The sequence below is a fragment of the Zosterops lateralis genome (genome assembly GCF_965231275.1).
Source record: "Zosterops lateralis genome assembly, chromosome: 24".
NCBI classification, from domain to species: domain Eukaryota; kingdom Metazoa; phylum Chordata; class Aves; order Passeriformes; family Zosteropidae; genus Zosterops; species Zosterops lateralis.
In genome coordinates, this window is record NC_139784.1 from 3,218,713 (window position 1) to 3,235,908 (window position 17,196).

Here is a 17,196-nt window from a genome sequence, read left to right on the forward strand (position 1 = left end):
GACATGGCTGTTGGCCCCAGCCCCACACAGGACACAGGTGACACAGGCACAGATGGGGCTGGCAGAGTCAGTGACACCCTCAGGGTTCACAAGGACGGGCACACTCCTGAATCCTGTGAGCACCAGTATGAGCCCTCTGTCCACCCAGCCCTCCAGCATGGAGCACAAGCCTCCTGACCCAGCCCACAGGGCCCCTCCTTGCCAGCTGCTCCAGCCTGACACACCAGACATGGCCTCACTCAGATGCTCATCCCAAAGGCACATCACACTCTCAGGTATCTCCAGGTACCAACATGGATCCCTTGCCCTCCTGATAACCCTGCCCATCCCTGGAGTCCCCTACTTGCCATCTGCTCTGAATTACTGCTGCTGGAGACACTCCTGCACACCTGGTTTGTGGGAGTTGCCTCTCCCAGAATCAGCACACAGGCTGGGAGTGCCTGTCCTGCTCCAGCTGCTGGCATGGAGCCCCTCACTCCCCTTGCACATGCTTCCCCCTCCAGCAGCTGCTCTTGTGGACATGTTGTTTTCCTGCCTCAGGGGCTGGGGGGTGAGTTCCCACTGGCTTCAGGAGCTGCTGCCACAGCCTGGGGCTCTGCTCTCCCTGTCCCTGGATCTGATTTCAGGAGCTGGCCCCAAATCCACACCTGCTGGCTGCCCAGCACCTGGCACTTGGTCCTTGCAGCACACAGATGGGACCCTGGGAGGTTGCACAGAGAGTTACAGAGAGATGAAATAAGGCAGGACTGTGGTGGTCAAGTGTAGGGCTCAGCCAGCCCAGCAGTGACTGGCCCAGGTTTACACCCAGCCAGGTTCTTACAAGGCTTTTCTGTCTAACCCCTCTTGGTTGCTCCCTGTCCCTGCACAGTTCCTCAACTGCTGCCATCCCACTGTCTTCATCTGACATCCTGGACCCTGAGCTTTGCATCCTTATCCCTTGCAAAGTCCTGGGCTGCCTGTAGCTTCTTGAGAGCTCATCAGCTGCTGTGAGTGATGCCATTTGTTTCTGGTTATTTGCCTTGTTAACACTAATTGGTCAGGTTTTATGACTGTGTCTCCCATTACTTCTCTACTGTAAAAATAAATGTTCTCAGCCTCACACCTCCTTACCCCTTTGGGTGGCTGATCAGGTTTGTTCTCATCACAGCCTCTCATCACATCTGGCTTATCTCTGTGCCTTCTATGGCTGGTTTGATCAGATATCCCCAAACGAGCTCCCTTCCCATCTGACACTGCCCTGCTGCAGGACTCTCACAGGAGCTGCACTCTTCACTCCCCTGGGGCCTGAATGGGCCTGCCCATGGGCTGCACTCAGGGGGCAGTGACCCCTCTGGGCACTGGAGGGGCTGTGTGTGCCCGCAAGGGCTGCATCACTGGTCCCCCAGCAGAGGCAATAGGCAGGAACAGGCTGAGGCACTCAGGGTCAGGAGCACCTCTTTATCAGTTTGTACAGGCAAGTCCAGGGTCTGGCTGTGACAGCCACATCTCTCCAGGCACCAGGGCATGTGGTGTCTGTGACCAGGCTGATCCTGGAGTTTTGGTCTCATTCTGGCACAGCTCAGTGATCTGCACTGGTGCCTTGCTTTGGGGTCAGCTCTGGGCTGACTGCTAAATTGTAACACAGTGTTAAAGACAGCAAGGCTTAATTCTGGGTTTTCTGTACCAGTCATAGTTCTGCACTATTTGTATTGTTAGTCTGCTTTACACATTCTTTCACAAATTGTAAGACACTGATTTCCTAATTAAAGTTGGTATTTCCTTCCCTTGTACCCCTTAATTTCCACTGAACCATGGTTTAGACTTGACTGGGACAATTTCCAAGATTTTAGGACATGTTGTGACTACCCTGTCCTTTCTCACAGCTTAAAAATGTGTAAATCTGAGGCTGAAATCCTGGACAAGCATCTGTGTTTCTCTCTGTGTCCAGGATGGTTCTTGGCTTTGCTGCTGGTTGAACCTGCCCTTGAGGGCTGTGAGGTACAGTGAGTGCTCTGCCACCCTCCTTTGCTGAGAGATGGACAAGCCTCATTCCTGCAGTCTCTCACTGATGCTTTTAAGCCATTTTTATGCCTGCTGAGGGCTCCACATATCCTGCTTGGAACCCAAAAAGATGCTGCAATTCATACCAGTTGTTCTTGGGGTACTCCCCTGCCTGAGCTGGAGGACAGGGATGGAGAGCAGAATGGAGCCCCATGATCCAAGGGGAACTGGGCAGTGACCTGTACACAGCTGAGGCTCACATATGTCTGTGGGGCTGGATGGGACTCATGCAGTGGTGCCAAGGGAGTGGTAACACTCACCAAGCCACCTGCAGTCATTTATCAGCAGTCCTGGCTCACTGGGGAGGTCCCAGCTGACTGGAGGTGAGCAAATGTGAGCCCCAGCTGCAAGGAGGGCCAGAAGAAGGGTTTGGGGAACTGTGGGCCTGACAGTGTGACCTTGGTGCCAGGACAGGAACAGATCATCTCCAGTGCCATCCTATGGTAGGTACAGGAAAACCTGCTCAGGCCTGGCCAGCAGGGGTTTAGGAAAGGCAGGTCCTGCTTGGCCAGTCTGGTCTCCTTGTGACAAGATGTCTCACCTGGTGGGTGAGGGAAGGACTGTGGGTATCATCTACCAGGAGCTCAGTCAAGCCTTTGATCCAGTTTTCTCTTCTGGAGACACTGGCTGCTCATGGCCTGGATGGACATAACTCTGCACTGGGTAAAAACCAGTCTGGGCAGGTGAGTGCTGAGTGTGGTGGGGAGGGGAGTTAAATCCAGCTGGTGACCCATCACAATTGGTGTTCCCCAGGGCTCAGTACTGGGGCCAGTCCTTTTCAGTACCTTTCACCAGTGGTCTGGATGGGGGGTTGAGTGCACTCCTGTGAGTTGGCAGACACCAGCTTGGGTGGCAGCTTTGGGAGGGTGGGGAGGCTCTGCAGAGGGATCTGGATCATGGGGCAAGGCCAGTGGCAGGAGGCTCAACAAGGCCAAGTGCTGGGTCCTGCCCATGGGTCACAAGCAGCCCTTGCAGTGCTCCAGGCTTAGGGAAGGGGCTGGAAAGCTGCAAGGACGGGCAGTGCTGGTTGACAGGGGCTCAAGATGAGCTCAGGTGTGCCCAGGTGGCCAAGCAGGCCCGTGGCAGCTGCACCATGGACACACGGGCCCTGTGGCTCCAGCTGCAGCACATGGGCTCCCACACACACCAGCTCCCAATAGAGATCCCTCAGCCAGACAGGAAATCCTGACTGCACTGAGCAGGAGCAGGGCATGGCCACACAAGTGTGGTTCCTCCCCTAAACATCCCTAGTCAATCTCAGAACCATCTGAGATGCTTTTCTCCTTTCATTCTATGATGGGTCCTTTATTTCCTGGGCATTAACTCTGCCTCAGTCTATAAACTGACCCAGAAGCTGCTCCCGCTGACTCCTTGGAACAGGTTTCACACCCAACCCTGGGGCTGCTGGATCTCCTGGGAGAGCCCTTGGAAGAGTCAGGGTCCATTTCTCTGGTGAGGTTACTGTGGGTTCTTTACCTGCTGCTGGGCATCTGTGCCCCTTTGTGCATTTGTAGACCAAGTTTGTATTGTATAACCAGAAAAATTCAGTTTGTAAAGGAGCAAAGAAGTGTTTTGGAATAATCACTGCCCTGAAGGCTTTACTGATATGACAATCCTGTAGCAATGACTGAACTTTTATTTCAGAGCACAGTTGAACATAAGTTCCAGGGCAGCAAGGCTGTGGTTGGGAGAGTTATAATTTCCATTTTTCATCTTGAACAGGAAAAAAGTGACTACACTGCCATGAAAATCCCCATTTTAGTTCTGCTCCAATTATCACAAGGTTCCTGCATCTGCACGTGGTCCTGATCCACATGAGGTGAAGCACTACAAGAACTTTTTAATTGGCCCCATGGTGACAAAATCTAGTTGCTAATTATATTATTGTTATTCTTTTGGAATGACCAGAAGTGCAAGGTGATTTGAGATTTTGCTTTCTTCTTGAATCCCATCATTTCCCTCAACAAAGGCATCAGGAATCCTGTGAGAGAAGGTGGTTGGAGTCTTGTGTTGGAGGTAGGTTTGCATGCCCTGCTCCTCTGACTAGAGCTGAGCTGTTTTATCTTGTAACTAGAGAATGACACCTCGTAGCTTGTGTGAAGTTGGATCACAGAAACAGGAGTTTACTGAAGTTATTTGCTCTTTTTGCCAAAAATACTTTGAGGATGAGTTATTCCACAGGCTGCCAGTGACAGTGGAAGAGAAAATGACCTGAAAATGCTTGTTTATCACTTTTAATATATAATCTTACTTAGCAGAGTCATCTTCAGAGACACTCTGCATGTGTTGGGAGAGATCTGAGGGAAGGCAGACATGAGTCATTCCTGTCTCTGCATTTCTGTATTTCAGGTTTTTGCTGGAGTTCAGTCTTACTTTTATGTTAGGGAGATTACTGAGGCAAAAGAGAAAGGTTGGGTTAGAGTTGAAAGCAAATTGCTTTTCCTCCAAGCTTCTGTGAAAATACCATTTTTTATGGGAAATGAGAACAAAGAATACACAGGATTAACTGTGGATTGTTAGAAAACGTGATTTCATACCAAAAGTGTCTTTCCTTTTTGGATCTGTGGAAAACCAAAGTTTTCAAGCAAAAAATAGGATTATTATGTATATAAGGCTTTAAAATGGAATTATTCACTGACACTAAGGAGCAAACTGGGATGGGAAGAAATTAAAGGATCCCTGCAGAGTATTCACCAGAGGCAATGGAAATGTGCAGAAAGTTCTCATTTCTACAGTTCTCTGAAATTCCATTTTGGGAGTAGTTTAACAGTTTATAGGGGGGAAGTAAAAAAGTTGTGTTTTATTTTGCATGTAAAAAATTTGATTTTTCTTTCAGCAGCCAAATAGGGGTAGCAACTTTCCATTGTGGAAATGGCTCAGTCATCTTGGGTTGTGGGTGCAGGTGGGCAGTTGTCATCTTCTCTTAGAACTTCCCCAGAGTGTCTCCAAATTCACAGGATATTACAACTTTATTTTTCTGAAACTCGAGACACTGTCTCTGTGATTTTTAACTCATGCCATTTATCTGAGTGAAAAGAAGTTTGAAAAAGGACTGTGATGCAGAGATCTTTGTGATAATGTAACGTAAGGGAAGAGCAGAATTGGAAAGAAATTGGGGTGGAGACTGATCTGTCCATAGAGCCTAAGGAGGAGTAGCCTGGCCAGTGATGTTATCTTTAGGGTGAGCACATTCCCTCTCCAGACTTCTTGACTCTGATGGGAGCTGAGACAGCCACATCCCTTGTCCTGACTTATTTTTTATTGCACAGATCACCTGGCTCATGTGGATTTACATGTCCAACCAGCCATAAGGGTGGGAGTGGAGGATTAGAGAAAGCAGGTCCTGTGTGGGTGACTCTTTTGCCTGTATTTAGACAGAGTCCCTGCAGCTCCATGGATAAGCTTCAGCTCCATGGATAACCTTCAGCTCAGCCTCACTTGCCAGTCCTTGCTTTAGGTGAGGTGCACTCCAGGCAGAGGTGCTGCTTCCCAAGCTGAGTGGTGTGGTCCATGGTCTAGAGGGAAGGGAGGCCACACAGAGGAACCTGGACAGGACAGAAGTGGGCTGGGGCAAACCTCAGAAAGTTCAATGAGCCCAAGGACAGGGTCCTGCACATGGGTGAGGGCAGTCCCAAGGCTGGGCAATGCTTGGATTGAGAGTAGCCCTGCAGAGGGGGACTTGAGGGTGTTTGGTGGATGAAAAACTGGATATGTCCTGTCAATGTCCACTCAGAGCCCAGAAACCAATCACATCCTGGGCTGCAGCAAAAGCAGCAGGGCCAGCAAGTCAAGGGAGATAATTCTGCCCATAAATTCTCCTCTCCTGAGACCCCACCTGCAGGACAGTGTTCAGCTCTGGGGCCCCAAGCTAAAGGAGCACATGGACCTGCACAAATGGGCCATGGACCTCCTGATCCAAGGAGGGCCACAGACATGGTCAGGAGGCTGGAGCCCCTCCCCTGTGAGAATAGGCTGAGAGAGCTGGGGTTATTTAATGTATGGAGAGAAGAGAAAGCTCTGAGGAAACCTTTCAGCAGCCTTCCAGTACCAGAAAGTGGCCTACAAGGGAAATAGAGTGGGACTTTATACAAAGGCATGTGATGATAGGAGTTGTTGAGCACAGCAAAATGGGGAGAGTAGTGAGTACACTGGATGGCAGGGCTGATATTTGTAGGGACAGTTTGGAGAAATAGGTTGATATGAACATTATAAAATCTGACACAAGGATCTGGGAACATTATAAAATAGGTTGATATGAACATTATAAAATCTGACACATTTTGCATCTGGGAAAGGACAGGCCTGTGCAATCAGGCCAGTGGTCTGTCCAGGAAGCAGCTTTGTATGACCCTGGTGGGCAAACAGCTGAACAGGAGATGGGAATGTGTTCCCCTGTCAAAGAAGGAGACAAAGAGCTTCAGCTCTGCCAGCAAAGGTCTGGCCAGTGAGTGCAGCGGAATGATCCCAGCCCTCCATCAGTGCAGGACTGTGTCAAGACCACAGCACTCCAGGACAAGAAAGTCAGTGATACATTCACTCCACTGACATCCTTGGAGGGCCTCCAAATTTATCACTGGGCTGGATCTCATGACATTCAGGAGAGGCTGAGAACTGGATTGGTTCACCCATATAGAAGAGAAGGCTAAGGGGAGACCTCATTTCTGTGTATAACCAACTGATGAGATGAGGATACAGAGCAGATAGAGCCTTCCTGGAGGTGTACAACAATAAGATGAAAGGCAACAGACACTAATTGAAACATCCTAACTTCTCACTAAATGTAAGGGAATTTGTTTGGTTTTTTATTTTTTTTTCCTCTAAGACTGGTCATATACTTGAACATTCCACAGACTTTGTGAGACTTGATGACTTCCAGAAATCCCTCCATAACAGAAATTATTGTATGATTCTATGTTTTAATAATTCTATAGTCCAACAGACATTTATAGCTCTTGTTTGTGCAGGGATAAAGAATGGAATCAGAGAACATCACCTCCACTGTGACAGAATTTGTCCTGTTGGGCCTGACACAGAGTCACAAGCTGCAGTATTGTCTCTTTGTGATCTTCTTAGTCATCTATGTAATAACCTGGCTCCTGAACTTCACCATCATTGCCACTGTGGCTGTGGATCAGCAGCTCCACACCCCCATGTACTTTCTCCTGGCCAACCTCGCTTTCCTCGACATCAGCGACTCCTCGGTCAACACTCCCCAGCTGCTGTTGCTGCCCGATCCCCAGAGAAAACACAAACCAACAGAGTGTCAGTTTATGCGGTGCTTTATTTAGGGGCCCCGAGGACCCTGAGGACTAGCGTCTCAAAGTCAGGGTCCCGAGTTGGTTACAAAAGATGCTCATCTTTTATACCTTTGTTACAAATCTTACTTCATCAGCCTACGTGCAGCCTCCTACGTATTTTACTTTAAACATTCACATTCATCTTACAGGTAACCTTTCTAAAGGCTATAAATTTTGCACGCTTGCTCTAGCTAAAATAAAAGTTAATTCTCTAAGCTTAACTCCCACCATAGAAACATTTTATTGGTAACCATGTAATCATATTTCACAAGTAATTTGTATACCTATGTACTACATGCTCTACTAAGTCCTTTAAATGTTGTTCCTTGCATCAGCAGATTCTCAGGCCTCATTTCTCAGGTTTCGTTCTCATGGGCCTGCACAGGAACCAACTCCTTAGCCTAACTACTGCTAACAGAGGCCTTATGGCAACAACTCCCCCCTTTTGAGCATTCTTCAACCAGTTGCAAGGATGCTCAATTCTCTTCTTCATGCAGCAGTCTCTATATAAGATGGTGGTGGAGTGATTCTTTTCATGACTTCATTTCGGGTCATGGCCTTCATGACTCTTCTCATATGCATCCTTTCCCTAAAGATCATTCCTAAGAAACAACGATATACTACAAAAATAATCACAACCAAGATTATAATCATTATTACATATTGAATGACAGAGGATATCCAACCAGAAACCTGGATCCCTAAAGAGCTAAATATTGCTCTAATCCAATTGTGTTCAGCATCTTCTTTGGTTTCCTGTATCTTAGACTCTATATCATCCAATTGACTTATGTCTTTTTCTACTTCCTTTGTAACGTTTGGGATATGGATACAGCAATGATCTGTTCTATCATGTAGGTACCCGCAGACACCATGTTCCTTTAATAACAACATATCCAATGCCATTCGATTCTGTATAGCCATCCTACTAGTTGCTTGTAGCTGCAAATTCAAATCCTTAAACCCCTTTTTAGTGGCTGATGCTAATCTCTCAGTTTGTCCCAAAAGCCGGTACAGCATTTCCCTATTTCTATAGGTCGATATGGGAGCAAATAATGATTCTAACATCCAATCCAATTTGACCCCTCCTGATGGTTCATGCCACTCATCTTCTGGATCTATTCCCTCTATGACCTCTCTTTTATTCCTCCTTCCTATGTCCAAATCTGTCAATCTTGATTGTTTCCAGAATGGGCATAATGTGGGCACTCCCAATGTTATTTGGGTTACCAATCCATCTATAGGTATATGTGTGGTCCACATTCCATGTCCCATGACCCATACTAAATTCCCTGGACTCCTTATAGTAGTAGTTTTGCAATTCACCTGCTTTTGTCCTTTTAATTCTCCTTTTATAGAGTGGTTGTATCCTCTACATTCACATCCCCATTTCAGCAAAATCTTCACTGGTACCAGCCCTACCTGCTCTCCTGGTGTATCACACGTAATTACCCTTGTGCAATTCCATGACTCTACTTTCTCTGTCATTTTCCTATGACTTGTTTCTGCTGTCAGGACATGGGCATGTGTCTGGTTCTTTCTACCAGTCCATTGTACACACCATCCAATTTTCCGCAGATAACTATATGTTTCCAGCAAGCTTGGCCCCCAGATTGCTTGCCATGTAGTCCACTCTTCCTTGCCATCCTGGCAAACCACTTCATAGTAATATTTTGTAATGGGCATTTTATGTGATTGTACCTCATCATATTCACACCATCCTACATTTTTGAATCGTCCAATCATGATGAATTTGGAATTGGGTAAGGCTTCACAATCCCCTCTACTTCCAGGTGATGACCACTGTTTGCGGAGAGTTGTTGTTTTAACTGTCCACTCAGTACGGTTATGCAACTCTTTCCTACATTCCTTTGTCCCATTTCTGGTGATCGGAGGCATTTCAGTGATAGGAATAATTCCCCAGGGTATGGGATCCCCTGCTGCATGGGGTAAAGGTAGACAAGCAGTTATGGATGACACATTCTGGGTTTTTCCAAAATCTCATATCAGTCCTACTACCAGATTTTCTTGTTTAGAGTTTCTTGGTAACCCTACCTCATTATCTACCTGCCGAGTCACTCTCATCTCATCTAGGTACATCATCGTTCTTGCATGTGCCCACCAATCATCCTATGCTATCCAACACTAGTAAATGCCTTCATCTTTTCCCGGCTGCACATTCCTTACTATCAGGATAATTGATTCTCCTAATCTCCTTTCTATCTGATACTTCCTTCCAGATGTTAAAATTTTTCCCAAACCACCATCCATACTCGGAAAAATGCTGGCCTTCTTTAACTTCACAAGTAAAAATCACATCCTTCCCTTTGGTCACTTGATATTCTCCATGTTGGGCCTTAATTTCAGAGCCTAAGTGGGCCCTTGCCTCCACCTTTCGTAACCCAAAATTCCCTTTCCCTCCACAAGACACTATGCACAGATATATACCTTCTGTCTCTCCTATCTTTGGATCAGTATAATTCAGCCACCCCTTCCCATAAGTTCCCAGAGTCCACCAACTTATATTCCCCAGCTGTCTTTCCCACTGCTGATGTTTATTCTGTTTCCACCACTTGACTTGGATATCCTGATAACATTCCTTTTCCAATTTGAAGGTACAATTTATTCTCAAAAGGAGGTCTGTCCCACATATCCACCTGAGTTGAGACTGGAGTTACTTTTACAGCTACAGTTTCTTCACTTATTTTCCCAGTATCCCATGGTAAAACTTTCAATTTGAAACTCCCATAATCAAAACTCTCTCTTATCCAGACTACGCAACGATAAACGTCGCTGTCAGTAATTGTGACATTGGATAGTTGCAGGGTGGTATTTCCTTTTTGCTCATCCTCATCCCAAACCATAGTTATACCTGTATGAATTTGTTCTGCCCCTTGTCTCCTCCACTTTATATTGATTTCGTCGGATCCAACTTTCTGGTTGTCTGTGAACAGACAGGTCATAGACACATTCATTCCTTCCATCATCACTATTTTGGGTTCAAGTTCTGTAATAACTAAAAATTCATTGGTTAAAGGTAATAAACAGATCAGCAAGAACCCAACCATCAGAATCTGTCCTTGGGCCGGAACACCATTCAAGTGGGGGTTAACGGTTGAACTTCCCAACGGGTCGGCACCTTCTTGACTCGGGTGTAATGTATCCAGTTGTCGATCCCCTCGACTTTTACTGCGGTGAAGGTGGTCATGATCACTTGTCGTGGGCCTTCCCATGTTTCTTTCAGAGGGTCTGTGTTCCAATTCTTCACATAGACCTGGTCTCCCGGCTGGATGTCATGGACAGGATTTTCCAGCGGCAGGGGTCTGTTCCATTGCAGGGCTCCTTTTAGGGCAGTAAGTACCTTATTCAGAGACAATACATAATTAAAAAGCACATCATTCCCTACTACATGAGGGTCTCCCTTTAATACTGTAGCATGATATGGTCTGCCATACAGTATCTTGTATGGACTTACTCCTATCCTCTCCCGGGGTTTAATCCTAATTCTTAACAAGGCTAATGGTAGGGCATGAGGCCACTGAATTTTGGCCTCCTGACAGATTTTCTTAATCTGTCCTTTCAGGGTTTGATTTATCCTCTCTACTTGCCCGCTGGATTGAGGCCTCCATGGGGTATGCAAATTCCAGGTAACATCTAACAATCGGGCGACTGTCTGTACCACTCCTGCCACAAAATGAGGTCCCCTGTCAGAAGAGATCCCTAATGGAACCCCAAATCTCGGAATGATTTCTCTCATTAATGTTTTCACTACTTCTTTGGCCTGATTAGTTCTGCAAGGGAAGGCCTCTGGCCATCCCGAAAACGTGCAGACATACACCAGCAGATACTTGTATCCTTGTGATCGGGGCAATTCGGAAAAATCTATCTGCCAATAATCTCCTGGCTCTGCTCCTACCTGTAATTTCCCTAGTTGTATCTGCTTCCTTACTATTGGATTATTTTTAAGGCACACTGGGCACATGGCATTCACTCGTTTAGCCATTGTTAACATCTGGTTAGAGATACTTTCCCTCTTCAGAAATTTTACCAATACCTCTGCTCCCCAGTGGCATTTATTATGTTCAGTTTCTAAAATCACCTTCATCAATTTGGTAGGGACCACTACTTGGCCAGTCCCAGTCACATACCATCCCATTGCATTCTTCTGGGCCTGGACCAGCTGTGCCAATTTCTCATCCTCAGCGGAATAACTGGGTTTTTGTCCCATATAAGGTTGTACTGGTCCTACCTTCGTTGGAATCGGTGCCATTTCAGTCCAGACCTTTCTAGCAGCTTTTCGTGCGATTAAATCAGCCAGCCGATTCCCTCGAAAAATCTTTCTCTCATCTTTCTGGTGTCCTTTCACATGCATCACAGCCACTTCCACTGGCTTATACACAGCTTCCAGTAGCAGCAGGATCTCATTCCGATGTCGAATGGATGTCCCCTGTGAACTTAACAGTCCTCTCTCTTTCCATAAAGCCCGATGTACGTGCAGAACTCCAAATGCATATTTTGAATCTGTCCATATATTTACCTTTTTCCCACTGCTCAGGACCAGGGCTCTGGTTACTGCTATAATTTCAGCCTTCTGCGCAGATGTTCCTGGGGTGAGGGCCTTAGCTTCCACCACCTGCGTGAGGGTCACCACCGCATACCCGGCATACCTGGTTCCATTCTCTACGAAGCTGGATCCATCGGTATACAGTTCCCAGTCTGGCACCTCCAGGGACACATCTCTCAGGTCCGGTCGGCTAGCGTATACCTGTTCGATGGTTTCCATACAGTCATGTGTTAATTCGCCCTCATTCTGCTCACTGCGGAGGAACTCTGCTGGATTGATGCAATTAGTCACTTTGAGCTCAACATCATCCTGTTCTCTGAGCAATGCATGGTATTGTAACAATCTGCTAGAGGACATCCAATGCCCCCCTTTTTGTTCCAAAACTGCCAGTACCATATGGAGCACAAACACCTCCATCTTTCTCCCCAGAGTCAATTTTCGGGCCTCCTGGATCAGTATCACTGTGGCTGACACTGCCCGCAAGCATGCCGGCCATCCTGCGCTCACAGTGTCCAGTTGTTTAGAGAAATACCCAACAGGCCTCTTCCACGATCCGAGGGTTTGGGTTAGTACGCCCAGGGCTAGTCGCTGCCTCTCATTGACATATAGCTGAAAGTCTTTATTTAAATCTGGTAGGCCGAGTGCAGGTGCCTCTTTCAAGGCCTGTTTCAGATCTAGGAAGGCCTTCTCCTGTGGTTTGTTCCACTGCAGTTGAGACTCCTTTAAAGCTTCATAAAGGGGTTTAGCCATTAGCCCAAAGTTTGGTATCCAGAGTCTACACCAACCCACCATTCCTAAAAAGGATCTTAGTTCTTGGTGGTTTCGGGGTGTGGGTATTGCACAGATAGCTTCAACTCTATTGATTCCCAATTTCCTTACCCCCTTTGAGATTTCACAGCCTAGGTATATCACACTCTCTTGGACTAATTGGGCCTTTTCCTTTGAAACCCGATATCCTCCTTGTCCCAGCATATTCAACAGTTCTATAGTTAGGGTTAAACAGACCTCCCGTTGTTCTGTAGCCAGAAAGATGTCGTCCACATACTGGAGGAGAACGTAAGAGAAGGGTGATTCTCTTACCTGAGTCGTCTTCCATTCCTCCAGCTCTTTGGCTCATTGATTTCCAAAAATTGTAGGAGAATTCTTAAATCCTTGGGGAAGTCGTGTCCAAGTGAGCTGCCTTTTTCGTCCGGTATCCGGATTTTCCCATTCGAAGGCAAAATATTTCGTACTTTCTAATGCCAGTGGGATGCAGAAGAAGGCATCTTTTAAATCAATAACTGTAAACCATTGGAATTTCTCTGACACAGATGTTAACAAAGTATACGGGTTGGCCACCACCGGGTGAATGTCTTTGACAATGTTATTTATTGCCCTTAGATCCTGCACTAGTCTATACTTACCATTTGTATATTTCTTTCACTGATGCTAGCAATGTATAAGGATTAGCAACTACTAAATAAATGTCTTTTTAGTTATCTTATTTATGCCCCTTAAATCTTTCCTGGCTTAGACTCGGGTATCCTCATTACAAGTTCACCATTCTCAAAAGTAATCACTGCCTCTAGAGCTGCCAGAAAATCACATCCTAAAAGCAGAGCTGAACACCCAGGCATATATAAAAATTTATGTGTTAAAGTTTTATTTCCAAAGCTCAGATCTAGGGGTTGCAGGAATGGCCAGATCTCCTCCTTCCTTGTGGCTCCAATAATTACAGTCAAATTTTTTTTTTTTTTTTTTTTTTTTTTTTCCAATCTGCCCTTCTACATAATTTAATATGAAATATTTACAAGAAAAGTGATATCTTTCCCTTCTAAGCACAGAGTGACCATCTGTTCCTTTGATCCTGGCTTCCCCTCACAGATCCATGACTCTGGCTATGCTATTCAACTGAGGCTGAACATACTGACTAAACCAGTTTGGGCACTCTCACTTTCAATGTCCTTCTAATTTATTTATTCTTAATACTCCACAGCTTCTGCCAAAACCACCTCTATTACTGTCCCGACCGGTTCTGCCACCACGTCCTCGCCACCTCTAAAAGCTTGTCCAAACTTCTTAACTTTCCGCTTTCCAATTCCTGTAACTTTTCCTAATGTCCTCCTGTGACTGGTCTAGAAAAATAAAGGCGAGCTGAATCCCCGCTCGCCCACCATCCTCCTGAAGACCAGTATATTTCCTGGCTGCATCCGAGCCATCCCCTCTACCACCACTGCTCTCCGCCCTGTCCCTTCTGCATCTCCCTCCCCTTCATCCCCGCCCCACAGTCAAATCCCGATCGCTGCCAGGGATAGAAGCAATGGGCAACTCCGGCAGAGGAGGACTGGTGATAGGGGACAGGAGCCGATGACATAGGCGTACGTGGGAGAGGAGGGTCGGTAGAGGGATAAATCTTTGAGCAAGTGTCAGCAGAGAAGGAGAATAGCCAGGAGAAGCATTTTGGATAGGCGCAACCAGGGGAGAGGAAACAGAATCAGGTGGGGTGAGAGTAAGTGGAGTAAAACTTAATGCTGAGGGAACGTTGGTAGGGGCAGTGGGTCTTACAAATAAATCAGCTTCCAAATCATCTCCTCCCTTTTTTTTTTTTTTTTTTTTTTTCAAAACCAGGTGTTCTACACAACACTTATCTTGGACACAAGCCAAACAATGATTATTTTCTAAGACTAGTGCTTGTATTCCACATTCCACTAACCATGCCGGTTTCTCTTTTAAATAAAAGAAAAGATCTATGTATGGCAATCCATCAAGTTTCGATTCTCGTTTACAATGTGGCATCAGTTGTGATATAAGTTCTGATTGTAAAGACCCATTTTCTGGCCATCTCTGGTTTGTTTTTGAGAGCATAAAACAAATCAAGATAAGGTATTTCATCCCATTTCTCATTATTTTGTAAAAAGCACATCAAAAGGGTTATAACATCAGGGTTCACAGATCCATTCAAAGGCCACTCTGGGCCACCAGTTTCATATAGTGTCCACCGATGATTACAATAATCAATCTTTTTACTTTTTACTTTTATGTAACTCTTGGTGGAATCCTTCCTTTTTCCACCTTCCCAGTAAACATCCCAAGGGGGAATTCCCTGGGACCTTATCATTAGATTGTACCAAAGCCTTAAAGGTTTTAAACGGCATCATCTCTCTCTCTTTTTTTTTTTTTTTTTTCTCTTTTTCTTTTTTTTTTTTTTCTTTTTTTTACACCTTAAGTTGCTCACACACACACACACACACCAATACTAATACTAATACCAATACCAATACCAGTACCAATACCAATACCAAACTTGCCACTTCTCGTCGCCGCGAGGGGCAAGTGCCGAGCCTGCGAGGCTTTCGCCTCGTCTGACGGTCGGCGCCTAGGCTTCCCAGACCATAGACGTCTTTAGCCCAACCCTGCGGGAATCGCCGTCCCGTCTTATTAGGCAGGCACCCAAACCTTAAAAAAAATAAAATAAAGCACCTTTCGGGCTTACCTTCTCACAGTCGTCCGTCAGGCGCGGAGTCGGGCGCGGGTCGATGACTCCCCAGAAATCACCTGGTGCCGGCGTGGAGTTGATCGGCTCGCGAACCGCCCCAGCCACCTCCGGAGGTCCTGCCGCGGTCGCCAGAAAACTGCTGCCCGATCCCCAGAGAAAACACAAACCAACAGAGTGTCAGTTTATGCGGTGCTTTATTTAGGGGCCCCGAGGACCCTGAGGACTAGCGTCTCAAAGTCAAGGTCCCGAGTTGGTTACAAAAGATGCTCATCTTTTATACCTTTGTTACAAATCTTACTTCATCAGCCTACGTGCAGCCTCCTACGTATTTTACTTTAAACATTCACATTCATCTTACAGGTAACCTTTCTAAAGGCTATAAATTTTGCACGCTTGCTCTAGCTAAAATAAAAGTTAATTCTCTAAGCTTAACTCCCACCATAGAAACATTTTATTGGTAACCATGTAATCATATTTCACAAGTAATTTGTATACCTATGTACTACATGCTCTACTAAGTCCTTTAAATGTTGTTCCTTGCATCAGCAGATTCTCAGGCCTCATTTCTCAGGTTTCGTTCTCATGGGCCTGCACAGGAACCAACTCCTTAGCCTAACTACTGCTAACAGAGGCCTTATGGCAACACTGTCAGGCCTCCTCACCCAGCACACAGTGATCTCCTTCAGTCAGTGTTTCCTCCAGATGTTCTTCTTCCATTTCATTGCAGGTGCAATGGCCTTTCTGCTCGTGGGGATGACAGTTGATCGGTACGTGGCCATCTGTGATCCCCTGCACTACTTGTCCATCATGGACTGGAACATGTGCACAGGACTGGTGGCAGCTGCCTGGTTTGGGGGGTTTCTTCATTCAATTATACAAATTGGTTTTCTTCTCCAGCTGCCATTCTGTGGCCCAAATGTACTGGACAGTTTTTACTGCGACGTCCCTCAAGTCATCAAGCTGGCCTGCACTGACACTGGCATGGCTGAACTACAGATGGTGTTTAATAATGGAGGGGTCCTCATCACCCTTTTTGGAATCTTGATTATTTCTTACATTGCCATCTTGCTTAAGGTCAGGACGTGCATCACAGAAGGGAAACGAAAAGCTCTGTCCACCTGTGGAGCACAGGTGACTGTTGTGAGCTTAATATTCATCCCCTGCATCTTCACCTATGCCCAGCCTTATAAGAAATACCCTGGGGACAAGGTGGTCTCCATTGTTTACACTGTGGTCACTCCAATGCTAAACCCAATGATCTACACCCTGAGAAACACTGAGATGAAAAAGGCCATCAGGAGAACACTGGGGAAAATATTTCTGTCAGCAGGAATACAGAAACCAGCCAGGGCAGTAGATCCAAAGACATCAAATCTGGTGTTTCCATGAGCAAACTGTGCTCATCACTGATATTCCTGCTCCTTCAGTCAGTGAGCAACTTTCTGGATGTTTAGGAAGGTCACTCACATGGAGGGTGCAGTGTGGTGGGATGTCCAGGGCCTAATAAAAGTTGTCTGCAATAAATGACCTGCAAAGTCTGGTGGTTTAGCATGAATGGGAAGGGTTGTGTTTTTTCCCTAAGGAAGTTCTAGCATGGATTGACAGCTTGGCTGAGGAACAAGAGTGTTGTACACGGCTCTGGAGACCCAGCCTGAAATCAAAGGTCCCAGGGGACTCGGCCCTTTTCCTTTTCTGGCTGGCCAGGAGCTGACATCACCTCAGAAGTTCCAAGTCGGGGCTGACATCACCTCACAAGTCGGGATTTAGGACCAGGCCCCCAGGGCTGCCTGTGGGAGGGTGGCTGGGGCTGGCAGTGTCCC

General features: G+C 46.3%; 2 protein-coding genes across 2 annotated transcripts in view; both read left to right on the forward strand.

Moving 5' to 3' along the window:
- LOC310918823 (ubiquitin carboxyl-terminal hydrolase 42-like) overlaps positions 1-17,196 on the forward strand; it is a gene marked incomplete at its 3' end in the record, with an annotated part of 99,580 nt that overhangs the window by 61,284 nt on the left and 21,100 nt on the right. The window lies entirely within an intron of this gene.
- On the forward strand, positions 7,014-16,765 carry LOC310918784 (olfactory receptor 4D9-like; the record flags this gene model as incomplete). Its single annotated transcript, XM_083877759.1, has 2 exons — positions 7,014-7,261; positions 16,006-16,765. The coding sequence occupies 2 exons, from the start codon at positions 7,014-7,016 to the stop codon at positions 16,763-16,765; spliced, it is 1,008 nt and encodes a 335-aa protein (XP_083733885.1).